This window comes from Sinocyclocheilus grahami, unplaced genomic scaffold (genome assembly GCF_001515645.1).
Source record: "Sinocyclocheilus grahami isolate Dianchi unplaced genomic scaffold, SAMN03320097.WGS_v1.1 scaffold20.1, whole genome shotgun sequence".
Classification (NCBI taxonomy): Eukaryota; Metazoa; Chordata; class Actinopteri; order Cypriniformes; family Cyprinidae; genus Sinocyclocheilus; species Sinocyclocheilus grahami.
In genome coordinates this window covers 720,865-740,017 of record NW_015505199.1, presented here as the reverse complement: position 1 = coordinate 740,017, position 19,153 = coordinate 720,865, and the positions used below count along the sequence as shown (strand labels likewise).

At 37.7% G+C, this 19,153-nt stretch overlaps 3 protein-coding genes across 4 annotated transcripts in view; 2 read left to right on the top strand and 1 right to left on the bottom strand.

Moving 5' to 3' along the window:
* Positions 1 to 8,276, top strand: part of igsf21a (immunoglobin superfamily, member 21a) — a 245,321-nt gene extending 237,045 nt beyond the window's left edge. For both annotated transcript variants that reach the window (XM_016238594.1, XM_016238586.1), the window contains exons 8-10: positions 1,169 to 1,361; positions 3,418 to 3,456; positions 7,960 to 8,276. In XM_016238594.1, the coding sequence (XP_016094080.1) occupies positions 1,169 to 1,361; positions 3,418 to 3,456; positions 7,960 to 8,036 (309 nt within the window). In that variant the 3' untranslated portion in view covers positions 8,037 to 8,276. The remainder of the gene's footprint in view (positions 1 to 1,168; positions 1,362 to 3,417; positions 3,457 to 7,959) is intronic.
* Positions 8,277 to 12,464: 4,188 nt separating this feature from the next.
* Positions 12,465 to 15,719, top strand: LOC107556402 (kelch domain-containing protein 7A-like). The gene has a single exon (XM_016239513.1). The coding sequence runs from the start codon at positions 12,587 to 12,589 to the stop codon at positions 14,873 to 14,875; it is 2,289 nt and encodes a 762-aa protein (XP_016094999.1). The 5' UTR covers positions 12,465 to 12,586; the 3' UTR covers positions 14,876 to 15,719.
* Positions 15,720 to 16,957: 1,238 nt separating this feature from the next.
* LOC107556210 (arylacetamide deacetylase-like 3) overlaps positions 16,958 to 19,153 on the bottom strand; it is a 38,635-nt gene continuing 36,439 nt past the window's right edge. Inside the window, exon 6 of the mRNA XM_016239266.1 lies at positions 16,958 to 17,214. Within this exon, the coding sequence (XP_016094752.1) occupies positions 16,958 to 17,214 (257 nt within the window). The remainder of the gene's footprint in view (positions 17,215 to 19,153) is intronic.

Here is a 19,153-nt window from a genome sequence, read left to right as displayed (position 1 = left end):
AACTTATGACTTTAACTTCACTACATTTGAAAGACAAATATTGTACTTTTCACTCCACTACATTTCTATCAAGGTCCTCGAAGTAGAAAGTCGCTACTATGTAGCAGCTTTGAAAGTCAGTGGGTAATTTTTTTTTTCTCTAAAATGTGACTTTCTTTTTTTTCAGACAGTTTATCAGTAATCACTCTTGTGGGGCTACATGAAGAGATTTCCCAGCATTTTTTTAACACTGACCAGTTGCAAATGTGATATTTATTTATAACAATTCAATAATAAGAAGTTAATATTGTGGTATATATTAGACACAATATTGTCTGATTTTGCTAAATTGTGTACGTGAAAATATTACCTATAAAGCCACAGAAGAACTGTTGTGCGTCTCCTAATAAAACACAAGTACCACGAGAGCGATTAGACAGCATTTTTTACATTTTTGTTTTGATGTCAAATAAGCCTTGCTGTTTTGCTTTTTTGTTAAAGCAGTGTTTCTGTTGTAAAGTTATACAGCTGCAGTTGTGTTGATGGGTTTTAAAGCAGGTTTGATTTTGTTTCTTCCATATCACACTGTATTTACAGGATTTCACTGTCCATTTATTTCAAAGATACTACAAGCTAGTCAGTGTATTCAGTAGGTTTAATGTATTCTAAGTTGCTTCAGAAGTATTGCAAGTATTACATACAACAATAAAACAGTGCATTGACATAAAAAAGGAAACTTACTTTTGGTACTTTTAAAAGCAAGTACTTCTGTACTTTTACTTAAGTAAAAATCTGTCTTTACAACTTTTACTTGTAATGGAGTAACGGTATCTGTACTTTCACTCAAGTAATGGAGCTGAGTACTTTGTCCGCCTCTGCAAATTAAGCATTACATCACAACATTATGATGTAGTATTAAAAATGGATATTCTTTCTGAGAAATAATCTTTCGAAAGAAGTAATACAACTAAGTTTCGGTAAGCGTTAGATGACAGCAAATGTTAATATAGGATAAATCATGCACAATTTAAAATCCAGTAAATTGAAAAAGCAAAATCAAATATAAGTCAATAACTGATTTAGTACCAAAACATTGTACGTCACTTTCTGTATCTTGGGCTTCTAACTGATTTTTCCCCTAATGTACACATTCTTGTGTACTAAACACGCGCGTACACACTACTTCCAGAATGAGGTGTTTCCTGAGCCTCTGTTCACCTGGACGCGGGTAAGCGGCAGACTGCTGGACGGCAGTGCTGAGAGAGACGGGAAGGAACTAGTGTTGGAGCGAGTGCCTGCAGAACTGAATGGCTCCATGTACCGCTGCACGGCCCAGAATCCACTGGGCTCCACTGACACACACATACGCCTCATTGTTTTTGGTGAGTAGCTCCAGCAGTAACTCCAATTTCTATTCGAAATGCAGTAATTAAAGGTCTTTGTTTATTGAATTCTATTTTGCATTCTATTATTGTATTCTATTGGAGTTGTTTTTTGTCTTTTGAGGACAATATCTTTAAATCAGTATTTCGTCATGTCATTCATTTTAGTAAGGTTTACTCCAAAATTAGTCAACAAAAATAACATGTCAGTTTATGAGAAAGTGCAAAATAAAACCTAATATTATATATAAAGACATGTATTTAAACTAAGCAGGAAATGCAGCTTATTCAGAAAATTTGTGACATAAGATAGATGGCTACATTAACACGTCCATCAAATCTGCAGTATATTGGAATTTTTGGGTCAAAGATGTCTTTCCTTAATAGATATTGTTTTTTGTTAGCACAAATATGAAATCATCAACATCTTGTTAAAAGAAAAGTTGCCTTTTTGAGTTTGATTGTGTGACGGTTTCATTCCCCTGTGGTTTTGTCTAGCCATCCTTTGCTGCTGAAACAGATGCTGTGCCCACTAAGTCTTGGCTTTGTTTTCATTGATGTTAGAAAGAGATTGCTTGCTGACGCTGTTGCGTGTGTGTGTGTTTTGCCGCCCCTGGACTAATTTCCCCCCTGAGCTTTCAAGGCTGTCAGGGTTTATGAGAATTCTGCCTATAGCGTGAGCACAGATCTAATCAAAGATGTGCTTTGGAAGATGAAGGACAGTCGGTGCAACTCTGGATAATCTGAATGACAGCCAAGGCTGAGGACAAAAAGCTGAATACGGTTCACCATCAGGCGTGAACATACAATTGCACCCATGATCAACTGAATCAGTAGTTTATTGTAGATTCAACCATATGCAAAAACAATTGCTTCTTACTTCTCAAAGTAATGCATGATCATGTACAACACACATACGACTTTTGCTAAGGGATAGGGCACACAAAATTCAAAATCCTGTCATTATTTACCCACCCTCACGTCGTTCCAAACAGTGGCAGAGCTAGAGTTGTCCATAAAGTTGTCCATCATCTATATCATACAATAGCTTCTACTTGAGTGAACTGTCAACCACTGCAACCAGAAAATTAAATTAGTGAGTTTATACTGGTTTTGTGAACTGAATCAACCAATTAATTGAAAAGAAGCCTCAAAAGAAATGATTTAAATGTGCAGGCGGATTATCAAGATTTTCAGTGAATAGCTACTTAATTGATCAGTGTTTATGGTTGAGTTGTATGGACCATGATGCTTTAATGCATCTCTTTTCATTGTGACACAATTGTCCACTTTCAAAACTATGCTGAAAGTAAGGACAAACCATCCTTCACTCCTATCCTTCAGGCCTATTCTTCTCACCCATCTACAAATTGTTGGGCGGAGTACAGAAGGCCATTTGGTGAAAAGTGTTTTTTTGGGGAGGACGGCTCCTCAGAAATGGTTCATGTGGAGGAGCGTTAATGTCTATTTAACAGCCTAGTGTGGCCCACATCATCATACACCTCATTCAAAACATCCTTGTGCTTTTGAGTCTGAACACGGGTGGCACAGAGAGAAGAACGGTGATTAAGAGCATTTGAACTGGGCTACTATTGACCGGTTTCAATAGCCATTCATTAGAGCCCATCAGCTGTATTAAAAAAACAAAGATGAGCATTTAGGAGAAAGGACGCTTGGAGTGTCAGATCTTGTTAATCGATTTTTGCTGCTACGGTTATCGGTCGAGGGGGCGGTTGAGTATTCTTGGAAAAGATTTTGGGATTTTTTTGGAGTTTGCTCATCTGTGCTTTCATAGAGAGCTCAAAGTTCAAAAGATTCCAGTCTTTGGTGGATTTTACATGGAAGCCTGCCAAGAATGGGAGTGAACTTATGAACTTTGGCTGCTGATAGCTCTTCAGTGGTATTCTAGTCTTGTCTCTAAGAGACTCGTGGTTTTCATCCTTCATTAGACCACAAACCTATGATGGTTATCTCTTGTATTATCTATTAATACACTCTTCTCTCTCCCTCTCCACCTCTTAATCTTCAACTCCCCTTCCTCTTCTCTGTTCTGCAGAAAACCCAAGTATGAAGAAAAACACACCGAATCCGAACAGTAAGTATTTGAGTGCCTCAATGATTAGATTCCTTGACTGTGTGAGCTTTTTGCTGCCTCTTGTTTGAGAAGAATCCTTGATGAATTAAGAATTATAAGAGAGCCGTTCTGCAGTGCTATAATTGCACAACTGAAGTTTTTCAAAATGACTGAGATGCAGCAAGGTCGGAATACTATCCCAAAATGCACTGCACTCAACATAATCTTCCATTCCGAGAATGACACATGAACCAAAAGCAATATCTCATTGACTGAATATTTGCCAAAAAATTTTTTTTCTAAAATTGGATTAGATTTTCCAAATAACTATTTATTTCTGAGATAATCACTTGCTGAATTAAATAAGCAACAAACAAGCAATAAGTACAACATGCAGCATAGGTCATGTGACAACTCTATTGCATACTTACATTATATATATATATACATATATATATGTATATATATAATGGTGTGTGCCTATTATAAAAAAAAATTGTATAATGGGAATTTTCTTTTTTTTTTCTTTTTTCTTTTAAATTGAGATTTCTCAACTGAAGTTTTTCAAAATGACTGAGATGCAGCAAGGTCGGAATACTATCCCAAAATGCACTGCACTCAACATAATCTTCCATTCCGAGAATGACACATGAACCAAAAGCAATATCTCATTGACTGAATATTTGCCAAAAATTTTTTTTTCTAAAATTGGATTAGATTTTCCAAATAACTGTATTTATTTCTGAGATAATCACTTGCTGAATTAAATAAGCAACAAACAAGCAATAAGTACAACATGCAGCATAGGTCATGTGACAACTCTATTGCATACTTATATATATATATATATATATATATGTATATATATAATGTATGTATTGGAAGCATTGCAAGAAAATACATTGTTAGTTTTAAAATGCAATAAGGAAAGGGTAAGAAATTAACAAGTAACCTCTAGTGTCACCTTGACTGATTATTTGCCAAAAGTTAAGCCCTTTTTATGCCAAATCACCATATTAATTTCCAAGATGATAACTAGACACATTGATAGAATTACATATTCTATAAGAGTCTACTACATATAAATGCAGTACAATGTGTGGAACTGGTCTCTTGTAATGCTATATGTTTCAAAAGCAGTGTTTGCTTCTTACACATTATATAATTGTGAAATTGCTAAATTATAGTTTGATAAATTACTACATACTGTGTTTTTATTGTCTTTGGTCTCCCTCCATCCTCTCCTCCTCTCAAGAGGCCTTGTGTCTCCCGAAGACTTGCTGCTTTCACCATTTAGAATCTAGAAGTGAGCCATCACTTACCAATGCACCAGCGCGTCCACAGCAAATATAATTCAGTGATGGATTACGGTTGTTTTATACATTCAGTGCTGGCTCATTTACAGTTTCTTAGAGTCTCATATGTAAAGATGAAGAACTGTCAGGCAGAAGGGCAGAAGGAGGCCTCTGCCTTTTTTTATTTCTTATGTTTTTCTCTTATTCTTTTTTTTAATTCTCTCTCTTTCGCCTCACACAAAACCCCTCTCTTTCCTGTGCACCACCGCATCTACGGATGTAAATTTGAATATGCAAATGCGGCAGGGCAGGTGTGTGAGAGCAAGGACAGAATCAGGTCAATGTGAACGCTGATCTTGAGTCGAGCTTCAGATGCCCCTCGTATGCAAGTCAAATGGCTTGTAGAACAAGGCCTCTGGAGGTCACTATGTCTGACATGTGTCTGAATCTCAAACACCCTCTCGACTCACAAAATAGCACCCTAAAGACTTTAGTGCTCACAAATGGCCTGAAGTCTGTTATTCTCCTGCTGGATCCTTAGTTTAAAATGGCTGGTTATGTTCAGAATGCCAAACAACTATAGTACTCTACATACATATTTATTTTAATATTTAATTTCTGTATGGATGGCCAAATGCATTTGCTAAAATATACATTGTGCATCCCGAGCACAATGCATGAAATACTGTACGCCACGCTGCAATGTGTTATCTCCTTTTTGATTTTCAGTACTAAGTGATTGAACTGATGTAAAAATGTTTTTACACAAAATTGGATATTTAAAAAATCATAAATATACATTTTTAAAATATTATTTTTAATTAATATTTTATTTATAAAATAGTAATTATTAATATTAAGTAATTACACATGTGGCAGGTCATGAGGTCATGTGACAACAATGTAGTGTGCTATTTTAAATATATTTAGAAAACATTTTTTTAGACGGTATACTGTGCTGTGGTATCCTTGTGTTCCATTCTGAACATAACCACTGAGTTTTGACCATAAAAGAAAAAAAATAATTCATATTGTGGGTATAAAGTGGTACTAATGTTATATTAATTATAGCACTAACACCCATATAAGCCATAAAAGTAGAAGTAATGTTATACATTACCACTTGTTTTGTCGATGAAAATGAGAGAGATGGTAATAAAATTACTTCAGCACTGAAGAAGTATTGCTCATAATACTTATGACAGCCATCATCATTTAGTGCTTATTGAACATTGTGTAGTATGCATGAAAGTTGTGGCCCCAGTGATCCAGCACCACTGTACAGCTAGTTCAAACCTTTTAGAGTGCATTAGACGATTACAGCAAAGTACCGGAGAAAAGAAGTTCGCTCATACAGCTTTCTTGCCCACAGTACTACAGCGAGAATGAATCTCTCATGCAGAAAGTAAGGAGCTCTGCTTGCTCCTTTATTAGCCAGACCCTTTATGTTTGAGATAGATGACCCAAAAATAAAAAGTCTTCAGCAATTATTTACTCTCATGTTGTTCTAAATCCATGTGATGTGATTTTGTTCCAGACAATTTACAGTGACAAAAAAAACTATAAACGTTGTCCATATGACTTTGCAGCTCTTAAATCAAATATTTCACAGGTTGGACATCAATAACATCAAATGTTATGACATCCAACAATTTGAATATTTAATTCTGCGATCTGCATAATGATTTGCATGAATAATTAGTTTTTTGTTTTTTTAGAGTGAAAAGTGAATAAACTTTCTCACACAAAGCTATCGTGTTTCTTGGAATATATGACAAACAAATCATATGAACTACTAATTATATGAATTTAGTTTTTTTTTTTGTAGTGCTTTATTTTGTAATTTTTGGAGCTTGATAGCCCATGATCACCAGGAACTTTGCTTTTTGTTCCGCAGAAAACAACAGCACACATTTTTTAGATTGACATTAGTGTGAGTAAATGACGACAGAACTTCATTTCGTTTTTGGGTGAACTATCCCTTTAAGACAGTTTCAAGTTTCAAGTTTACTTTATTTATATAGCACATTAAAAACAGCCACAAGACTGACCAAAGTGCTTCACAGTAAGAAACGTCATCATAAAATTTAGTAATACAAAAACTGCAACCAGAAAATTAAGACACAAATAGGAAATATAATTGGCAAGAATATAGTCCTAATAGGCCAATGAAAACAAATGGGTTTTTAAAAGAGACTTAAACATAGGCTACGGGCCTTTCTGATCTCCACTGGCAAGTCAATCCAAAGACGAGGCCCAATTACTGAGAAGGCACGGTCACCTCTACTTTTGAATCTGGTATGCGGAATTACAAGAAGGTTCTGGTCGCAAGATCTTAGGCTTCTCGAGGGGATATACTGATGCAGCAATTCAGATAAATAAAAAGGTGCTTGATTGTGCAGAGATTTAAAAACAAATAATAAGATTTTAAAAAGTATCCTAAATTGAACAGGCAACCAATGAAGGGCCTTCAAGAGCGGAGTGACGTGATCCCTTTTTTTCTTTTTTAAAAGGAATCTAGAGGCAGCGTTCTGGACCACTTGAAGACGGGCAATTTGAGTTTTAGATATGCCACAGTATAAACAGTTACAATAATCAAGACGCGATGGAATAAAACCATGAACCGCCATCTCCAAAGTCTTGTCAATGAGAAAGTTTTTAATTTTTACTAGTGTACGTTGATGAAAACTGGACCCAATCACAGTAGAAATTTGCTTATCGAATTTTAGCGAGTCATCTAAAAGAAGACCCAGGTTCCGTACCTGTGAAGACCTAAAAGCCGATAAAGGTCCTAGGTCAAGATTTAGGGCTTTCATATTTTCTGATGGACCGAAAATTATCACCTCAGTTTTCTCTTCATTTAAAGATAAAAATTTTTGAGAGAGCCAGGATTTAACCTCGTCTGAGCAAGATGAAAGAGCAGTCATCGCCAATGGGTCATTCTTCCTAAAAGGTAAATAGATTTGTGTGTCGTCGGCATAAAAATGAAACTACACCCCGTGTTTTCTAAAAATGGAGCCCAGAGGTAGCATATACAGCGAAAATAAAGTGGGGGCTAAAATTGAGCCTTGTGGAAGACCACAGGGGAGAGAAACCGTGGAAGAGAAAAATTATCCTAGCCTCACCACATATTTCCTGTAAGACAGGGCTATAAGCAAAACTGGATTACGACCAAGATGTGACAAGCATCTTCCTGCCAAATACTAATTACTTTTATTTACTCTTTCAGATGGAGCTCCTGGTTTGCACAAGCTTGGGCTGATATTCCTGCCACTTATTCTCACAGTGACTGTTGAACTGACGTGAATATCCTCGATTCAGCTGCACATAAACATGCCTCCTCTCCAGTCAGGCCCACACACACTCACACACACACACGCACACAAGCCGTCTCCAGACCGTGACTAAACCTACCTTGCTTTCATCTGTGGGAGAACCTGAACCCCCAACAGGGGGCGCACCACCCTTTTTTGTGAAGACACACACGCACAAAAAGATCCAGATGGAGATGATGATAATATCGCTGATTAAAAAATAAGATGAAATGAAAATAACACGCTGAATATGAGAACAATCACTTTCTTATTGTCTGCCCCGCCCCACCCCACAGACACTGTATTTTATTGTATTTTTTTGTTAAACTTGCCTGTCAATCAACGGAGACCTGTCATTCAGAAAATCTAAAAGGCGCTTGGTGTTCGAGATTAACAGAAATGTCCTACACTGGAGTGTGGAGAAAAGACATAAAGGAATTGTGAGTTACTGACAATGCTCACTTCAACTCCAACTAGCCACCCTTGAGTTGCCTCCATTAGAATTACTGCACACTGTGCTGGCACAAACAGAACTCAAACACGCCCCCTTTTTAAGGACCACGCCATTTGTGTTTTTTTGATCACAGTATTTTTCCGTTTCCTTTTCTTGAATGGCTCATGGCTGGAATGTAACAAAAAAATAGACTATACTAAACGTCCTGTGACATTTTATTGCAAAGAAATGGAAGAGCCTCTTTGTAAGTGTATTTTGTGTACATCCTTGTAAATAATAAAAAGTATATTACAGTGCAGAAAACAAAAAAAATTATTAATAGAGGTTCGGGGGGGATGATGCAAGGGGGATATAGCAGATAATGACTTTATTGCGTGCGTCTGGTCATCCTCTACTGAAATCCAACCCAGGCTTTTAGAAAAAGGTGAAATCAGTGGCCTTTCTACGATCTGATTTCATGTGCTCAGTATCTATGATATCTGTGTGACTGTTTTCAACCGCAGAGGAAAGATGACAGCTTTTCTCGGGGGTTGTTGGTGCATGTGACGTTCGAAGATGATTTCCCCTCCTCATCTGTTTGTCGCATATCTGTCCTTAAGTTTTTGTCACATATTCAGTGACCTGCATCGTGTACAGTCCTTCTCTCTAATCTAACAGTTACTGCTAGGATCATGTTAGCCACCGTTACGACCCCTCCATCCCCAAAGGACGTTCAAGTGAAGCCAAGTGTAAACAGGGTTGTTGCATTTGTTTCATACCACCTGTATTAAAAATGGAGATGATCAACTTAAAATGACTGGTGTGTGATTGTCCTTTTGATACTCGGCAGCAAAATACATGCTCTAGCAGTTGTTTTCTGACACTATGTGGTGCTATAATGAAATAATAATCATTGTTGTAAGTGAGGTCTGTCTAAATTCAACTCTGCTTTTGTGAATGGTAAAAATCTCAGTTACTGTGTTTCTCTGTTATATCAGGTTCAAGTTTAGTGGCAGTGGAGGGACTTCTCCCAGAATCATTGTTGTCTAAGAGCTTTCAGCAGGTGCATTGTGGATGACAGGAAAGTACCCAAGCACACTGAAACACCCCAACAGTTTAATGTTACCCTATATACACTAGCTAATTTTGTTAGCCCACATTTTAAATGGTCACATTTTATTTTAAGGTCCAATTTTCTCTAAAAACAAACCATTAACTATGACTTTTGCCTCAATAAACTCCTAATTTGCTGCCTATTAATAGTTAGTAAGGTAGCGGTTTAGTTAAGTTTAGGTATTGGGAAGGATTAAGGATGTAGAATATGGTCATGCAGAATATGTGCTTAATAAGTACTAATAAACAGCCAATATGTTAATAATAGACATGCTAATAATCAACTTAATAGTGAGAATTGGCCCATATACTAAAGTGTTACCTTTTAAATGTGCCTCTCTGCAGCTTGGGAGCCCATTAAACAAAAAGGATTTTTCCAAAAGTCTGTAACCACACTAAAAATCTGTAATCTAAAAATCTAAATTAAACCTGGAAATAAACTGTTATTTATCATTTGTAATGAAAAAAGCACAAATTCAAGCATGTTTACTAGACTGTGGGATTTCACCGTATGTGATTCCACAATGGAAGATGGAAGGACATGTCTTGCCCTATTCGATTAATTCAATTTGTGCATTTTTTGTGATTAAAGTTGTTGCTTACCGACTGTTCGTATTCTTTGAACACACTGGAGAATTAGCCAACTGTTATCACAGTCGGAGGAATATATTTTATTTTCTGTGTTTTTGTATAACATGCAATGACAAAGGGGGAAGTCGTGGCCTAATGGTTAGAGAGTCGGACTCATAACCCAAAAGGTTGTGGGTTCGCTGAAAAAAAATGGCTGCCCACTGCTGTGTGTGTTCACTGCTGTGTGTGTGCACTTTGGATGGGTTAAATGCAGAGCTCTAATTCCAAGTATGGGTCACCATACTTGGCCACATGTCACGTCACACACACACTTAAATAATCTTGATTACCTTTATAAAACAAAATATTTTCCTCTACCTACGGTAATGCTTCATGGGATGGAAGTCATTAGAGAAAACAATTTCAGTTATGAATGCAGCTTATCACTTGATGGTCTTGTTTAGGTTTGTCCTCTGCCACCCTGGCTCACTCTGGATGTCCTCATGCAAAGTAATCTCTTTTCTTTTTTACATTCACATGAATTGCAATTTAAGCTTTTCTAGACACACCATGTATTAAAGGATTGGGTCTAAAGCCTAGGTGGGAGAGGTGGTTTTATGGGCTTAATAAAATCAGGGAGATAGGTCCCTTGCTATTTCAGGTCACACTTCACATATTCAAAGGAAAACATATGAGCAATTATGAACTGGTAAAAAACAAAATACTGATTATGTCATTTACATTTAAAATTATGGTCTTCGAGATTTTCTGGGTCTTTCCTTGGTTAAATAAAAAAAATGAAACATTAATATGTCAGTTACAGTAATGTAAAGTGTATAAACTGTTTTAATATTTCTATTCTGCATGAAAACTCATCCCCATGCTTTCATTAATTGTTTACAAAATTATCACTTGAAAGTTAAATCAATGTTTAAACATCTATCACATGACATTTTAAAGTGTTTTCAGATTTCACTCTTAATATACTCATTTAATGACTTTAATAATAAAGTGTGCTTGCAGATTTTACCAGTGATCAGTAACCCGAAGTGTAGAAAACCTAATTATATAAGTGCCAAAATAGCCTGTTATCTTATCAGGCAATAGTGGTGATTTACTTTTTTTGGATCCCCTGGAAAATTTAATTTTCAGGAATCCGTTACGGAGCTCTTGGCATAGTCTATAATATCTATAAATATGTTTAGGTTGCTTTAGTTGTGCTGTAGAAAGCAAAGAAAGTAGCTCACTTGAGTGTCAAGTGATTTTTGGCATAGCAAAGCTAAAGTCCATCTGGATTAGTTTGTTCTGACATTAACTTGTTACTTTGACACTCACCATGAGTTTCAGTCTATTATGAATTTCACAATTATTTTTCCACAACATGTTGCCAAATGCATTGTTTCTCCAAATCCAAACTCTTCACTTGACATATGATAGGAGGGGCAGAGGGGTAGTAGACCTTTGTGACACATCTGTCAATTATTCAGGAGTAAGCATACTTGCTGGTTTAGGTTTCCTCAGTGCAGCTACAAGACGGCTATCACATAGCAAAACAATGTCTGTGTCAAAAAAGGACACCATTCAGTCTAGCAAAGTGTTTATGGCTGTTTTGATCATTTTACAGTTGTTAGCCTTACAGGTTATGACATCTTACATTTAAAACAGTGTTCTTTTTTTAAGGGTATGCAAATAATGCCTTTGGCAAATGCAAAGCTACCTCATATCATCTTTGCCTTGCTAATCAGCAACACTGTTGTCATGCGTTCATGGGAAAGAACTTTGATCCTGTTTGAGCAAACAGCAGCATCCTGGTCATATAGTCTTGTGTTTGTAATTTATATAGTCTATCAGCCATCTCCTCTTAAGTAAATTACTTTCACCATTCTCACCAGTTGTGTTTGCAATAGCCAGGGTATGTTAGATATTTTCAGTTAAATAGACTTATCATCAATTAAAACAAGATGGCATAAACACATAGTCATCACTTAATTCGTAATCTAATTTGCCTGTCTTGTTTTGTTTTGTTAGGTTATGCTTTGTCTGCACTGAAAAAATGTCACCTGTATGTAAGCTAACTTGCTAAAAATGTTAGTTATATATCAATAAATATACGTCAATAAAATGTTAGTTCTTCAAGGAAACTAAAGGGTTAGATAAGCCTTCAAAAGCCCTGGTGTCATTTGTTTTCATAGCAATCACCTGCACCAGGTGGAATGATACTGGTCCCCGCCCTCAGAGAACACAGGATGCAAATGCTCTTGTTGTACATATCAGGTTTTTAGTCATCCTGTGGGAGAAGAGACAGCTGACAGTGTGCTTCTGCTTGCAAATACTAAACTACAAACTACACAGGCTGGAATACGCTAGGGAAGAGGCTTCAAATAAAATCCAATGTCCAGAGGACCACCATAGATTTCGCTACAGAGATGCCAATTGCAGAATTGCTTGGAATGCACTTTGACATGCAGCTCCTGGGCAAACTGACTCTATCCGTGGCCACCATGTTATTTGTCTCTTTGGTTTTCAGATTCTACAACTCCAGGGCACGAAACAGACGGCGGGGAAGTGAAAGAATTCAACAAAGGGGTGTGCAAGCAACCCGAGGAAGCTACAGTGCTTGCAATACTGAGCAAGAACCACAGAGCAAAGCTGCAAAGGAGGAGTCTGACAGGGAAAATCATTTTCAAGAATCTTCAGAGAAACCCTTGGAAGAAAGCCTTAAAAATGCCAAGTCTGCCTTGAAAAGGGGTCAGCCTGAAACTATGGGCTTGGACAGTTGTGTAAAGGAGGAGCCTGCAGGTAAAGGCAACTTAATTGAGGATATAACTGAGGCAAAGAGTGGCAAACCAAAGTTGACCTTAAAACTTCCTGGTGTGACCGAAACAGGTCCAGGAAGTCCAAGTGGTCGCCGATCTCCAGTTCTAATGAAGAAGCTGGAAGGTGGCACGGGTGTTGGCAGGCAGCTGAGGCAGGACGTTGGTCACCAGGGCATGTTCTCGAGTTTTCAGTCAAAGGCAGAAATCAAAGTAGAGAATGCTGACCTTATATTGGATGGGCCAGGGAATTGTAGAACGGGCATCCATGGAAAGATCTATGAGTACTACGTGGAGTCCTCATCTCATTTCATGTCAGATTTAAGCCCCATCAGGTCTGTCAGTCCGGTCTATGGTCAAAACAAAAACAGCACTTCACAATCATTGGATTTACCCGGTTTTAAAGACTGCTCCCGAACGCCAAGTCCACAGCCTTCTAGTTTAATAATTAGAGATCTTGAAATTGCTCCACAAATTACTAACGAGCCTACCTCGTTAGCGGGAGGCCTCCCTCGTAAACCGGAGACTGTGCGGTACAGCAGGCAAGTAGTCATCCGTCAGGACAGCTATCTTACTGCTGCTAGTGACTCAGAGCTTCCAATCCCCTTGCCTACACAAAGGACTTTAACACCTCGCAGCTGTTCTCCAGCACAACCCAATGACATCCCTTCAAGCCCATTAGACTCTGATATAGCAAACCTGGATGCGCCGGAGGAACCACAAGTCAAAACTGTCGCCGGAGCAAAATTCTTACACTTTCCAGAGAACATGGGGAATGCAGAACTCGAGAGTCTAGCAGGGAAGCTCGATTTAGGCAACTGCTTGGAGGCTTTAACACTTGCTAAAAAACACGGTCACACTGCCCTTCAGCAAGCTGCTCTCCGTGTCATGTCTGATAATTACCTTCAGGTCCTCAGAGACCCAGGCCTGTTTGGCAGGCTGAAAGCAGGGGAGCGTGATCACATCCAAACACAACGCATGAGAGGAAGGAAGTGGTTAGTGGTCGCAGATATGGATTCCCCGGATTGGAGTAGACGTCCGTCACAGTCTATGTATTTAGAGTCTGAATCAGTTAAGTCATCCAGTATTTATTACTACGATGATTATAAGGACACATGGCACCTTCACTCCCACATTCCTCAGGAAGTGTTATCTAAAGGTTGTGCCATGTGCACCATGGATAATTATCTATTTATCGCTGTGGGTTTCCAAGGCTCAGACCGTGAAGCGACCCCTTCAAAGAAAGTGTACTGTTACAACCCAATGACTTCAATTTGGAGTGAAATAAGCCCCATGAATGAGGGAAGGCCTCACTGCAAACTCGTGGCTCTGCAGGGCCATCTTTATGCAATTGGAGGCGAATGCCTATCAACGGTTGAGCGCTACGACCCCAGGACAAACCGATGGACCTTTGTGGCACCTCTTCCTAATGAGACATTCGCCGTAGCTCACAAGGCCACAGCCTGCAATGGTGAACTGTTTGTTGCAGGGGGCACGTTGAGATACACCCTCTTGCGCTATAATCCCAAGACCAACACATGGCGAGAGAGCATGATTGTGGGCAGTAAGGACAAGACCACAGAAATAGTGGCGGTGAGGAACTTCCTGTATCGTTTTGACGTCAGTCCCCTGGGCATCAGCGTGTATCGCTTTCACGCAGTGGCCCGACTATGGTACGAATGCTCTTCAATACGCCTCCCACATTGCACAGCCTTTCAATGTGTGACTATGGATAATATTATCTATTGTGTGAGCCGTCAATTTACCTTGAGGTTCCTTGCAGATGAGGTATCGCCAAGCTTTGTTGCACAGGATTTGAAAGTGCTATCTCCGGCTAAAGGTATTTTGTTTCCATTCGTCCTTGTGCTACCCGACAAGACCACTCAACAAACTTGTGTTTAAAAAAAGGTCAGATCTTTCAAGAAAAAGGTTGTCTGGTAAGAACAAACACTCAAGACCATATTATGCACATGTTCAAGGAATGTACCTTTTCTTAATTAGTGGCAATTGAGATAAAATATCAAGGCTATTACATCCAATTATTGTACAGCTAGATCACAATTACACAGCACTTACTGATATATAAATCTGCTGTCATAGTGAAAGCTATTTGTTTGTTTAGGCCTTCAAACCACTCTGATGTATAAATCAACCTTTTAATCCTGGAAATGTCTTATGCAAGTGCTTAAAATGTTTCAGTAAATATACCGTTTTTGAAACACTGTGTGGATGTTAACCAATACTGTGTGTAGAATAAAGCTGAACTGCGGTTGCGGAGCAGGCATCATAAACAACATGAATGGCTGCCATTAGTACAATTTATGTATGCTCTCTAATTATATTCATAGTTTTTTTTTTATTTCCTTTTTGCATATTTGCAGTTGTTTCTCTGCATATCACACAATTACATGATTTTTATATAAAATGTTAATCTGTTTGTTGTATTATTTTCATGACATTTCCACAAATTTTGTCATCTTGCCACAATAATGCATTTCCTTTCAGGTCAATGGTTTTACTTGTGAAGCTTCTCTTATTTCATCAAGCATTTTATGTTAACACTGTGTGGTTCTTTGCAAAGACAGTTTAACATCACATGAGCACTTTGGGGAGCCTAGAAGAAACATTTCTTCTCTTTGTGTATTCCATTAAACAATACAGAGAGAACTAATGACTTAATGGGGGTAAGGAAAGAAGAATCTAATGCTTTGCCTCGTCATGCACTTTTCTATCTATCTTCTGGAGAACTGGCAATAAAATTCTCTCATCTATTATAAGTGAGTCTTGGTTCTTGTGTTAGACTTCAATATATAATGAGTTCTGACAAAATGTGTGTTTCCAGCAAGAGGCGTTTGTGTGACCAGGATCTTAATTAAATTTAAATGCAATTATGCTGTCAAAAGCAAAGCAATCACATAATCAATTTATGTTAATGAAAGTATACAATACAATCACCGTGACAATCGCTTATGCATATGTGATCAAAGAAAGCAGGCATGCAGAGGAGTGTGTGCTGTGATGCAATTCCCTGTGACGTATCATTTCTCTCCCTGTGTAACTCTAGCACCATCATGTGGGGGAGATCTCAAGGTCTGATGGAATCACAAAAGAACTAATTCACCACACAAAAAGTCAGTGACACAAATGCAAAAGACACATAGCTGGAATGTTCCAAAGGCTAGCAGAAGAACACAGTGGGATAAAACCTACACAGCAGGAGAAGTGTGAACAGATGGTTGGACGTAAAATATAGTGTCCAATTCCTTGTAATTAAACACTTTGATTCAACATAATTAAACACTTAATGGGATGGGAGTTATGAAACTGCCCTTAGAGTATGTCGATGAATGACTCGGCTATCTGAACTAGCACTGTGATTCAAATGAACTGTTGATTCAATGCGGTTTTAGTGCGATAAAGAAGCATTGTCATATCCTAAAAAAATTGGCAGGTTTTTTGTTGTTGTTGTTTTGGTTAACACCGTTCTCTCTCTCACTCACTAATGTGACCCGCAAATAAACACCAACAAAGAACACAGTCTGACAGATGGAAATACCTGTAAAGCTCAAATATTGATAGACCATTATTATTTCAGTGGGGTTCAAAAGTTTGAGACCATGTGAACTCAGAGCTCTTTGGGTCATCTCTAATCATGTTGGACAACATGATCATCAGGTTTTACACACACTTGTGGAGTTCATGCAGCTCAAGTACTGCTGTCAGTTGCTGCTTTTCACTTTAAATAAAGTGCTGATAATATAATGTAATATAAAACTAATGCATTAAATGCTAAAAGTATTTGGACTAGTGATATCAGACTTTTGGACCACATTGCAGTGTATATCTTTTATTTGACTTTCTGCAAACACAGTGGAACGCTCCTGTTCCTTTTGTTTTAAGTGCCATTGATCAGTAAAACAAGGTATTCCAAGCCCAGTCTGTGAGGTACTGGAAGGCTGAAGGTGGTGAGACAAAGGGTAAGGGTCACAGCAGGCTGGCTGGATTAGTGGAGACCTGCCTGCAGGGTCTGGGTTTCAGTGCCAGGTCCTCGTTGCTGTGCTTGGCAGGGTGCTGACTGCTGGAGAAGCGCTTGGGCATGCTGACGTGGCGAGAATAACAGAAGGCGCCGATGGGGTGCAGAGGGTATGAAGCCCTATACTCGCTTAGTGCGGGCACAACTGCCCGCTGTTGTTCCATATGAGCCCGCCAAGACTCTGCCAAGCCAAAATTAGTAGGAGGGCCTGTGTGTAAGAAACAGAGGGAGGCAGAGAGAAAAAAAGAGACATCACAAGAGAAACATGTTCAAATTAACTGTCTGGAGTTTCTATGCCACTAGCATTGCAACAGTAAAGAGCAAGACTAAAAAGACCACAGAGGGAACTGGGTTATTACCATTAACAAAAACTATTAAAATATTTGTGTTAATTTTAAATAAAGCTGTAAATATTAGATGAAAAACTTTAAATGAAAATTAGAAAATTTAAAATTGTGCTGAAGCACTAGAATTACTAGAATGAATTCTAAATATTAATACAACTATAAAAGAACATACCAAAATCAGCCTATGAATGGCTTACTTGTAATATTTTTACACTGAAAAAAATGTATTGGCGTTAAATGAATAGTTTACTAATAGAAAACTGAGCTGTTAATCACTGAAACAGTATCAAACCAACAACTTAAACTTGACCAATTCGATTCATTAATGAATCACTCAGAACAGTTTTATGAACTGAATCAATAGATGTATTCATTTGAGTCAAACAAACTCTGACTAAAAAAATATTTGTTTATCAGTCAGACATTGTTACATTTCTAATAAGCTTTTATGAGAACAGAGGGCTTTTTCAGTGATTCACCATGTTTTCCTCACACAAAGCTATAGGCTAATAAGAATCGTGAGAATCAATCATTTCTTTGTATTTTTTTAATCTTAAAATAGAAATGAAATCATATGGGTTTGGAACAACATGACAGTGAGTAAATGATGACGATTTTCATTTTTGAGTGAACTATTCATTTAAATCACCCACTGGCAAATAATAGACATCAATTTCTCATTCACATTTTCCGCAGTAATTTTCTGTCAATGCTCAAATAAAAAAATAAATGAAGACACTGGACAATAAACACCAATGTGTTAATATAACTGATATCCATAATGATTTACAGGGATGTTTTCCGAGATTAATTCAAAACGCAGACTGAATTGCATTAAAACCCATCTGGAGTCAAGGGAATGCTTAATACCTTGGATTGGGTGATCTGACCTCTCTGGGAGCCCAGCCAGTTTGAAAGAGTTCCAGGAGCGCAGTGTGGGCAGAGAGGAGGAGGCCTGCCGCCCGTACGACTCATCATAGAGTGTTACCAGACAGTGGGAGGAGGGGACGTCATGATGAGAAAATAACTGCCTTAAGGGAAGACCCTAAAGCATGGATTAAACCCACAGACATGGTTTATCAGACCAGTGAAGGACAGAACGGATCATTCACAATGCACAACTTAATATACATGGCTTGATAATTTATATATATATATATCTGTTATTTGACTGACTGTGCATAACCACACTGCAGTGATGATGTATTTTTGTAGGCAAAACCTGACTTTTTCAAGTTTTACACTTCCGGTTGTATCATCCTGAAATCACTGGATTGATTGAATGGGTTTAAGAGAGTGTAAGAGGCATAAACTTTTGTTGGTGACAGAGCTTATCTTATCTGCAATAATCCAAAGATCAATGGAAAACCCTTTTTTTTTTTTGAGGGAACCAGAGTGACGCTAACTTCCAGGTTGGCCTACAAAAATACATTGCAGCTCTCTATTATACATGAAAGTCACCAAATAAAAAATAACTATGTGGGACAATACTGATTGTTAAATTATAATTTTATAATTTTACCCATATATTATCTTTTTTTTTGTGAACAATTGTTTTTATCAAATAGTTAGAACCTGTATATTATCTTTAAAAAAGCCTAGAAGTTAAACATTGTACCAATATTACAGTAATATGTATTAATGTAAATAGTATTGATTAATGTTTTTTTAATAAGTCCTCATTTTCTCTACAATCAATAAATCAGATCCAAAATGGTGCTAGCTGCTAAGTCGCACTGGTTTTTGTTCCCCAGATGAGTGGTCTAAAATACGACACAATATATATATATATATATATAT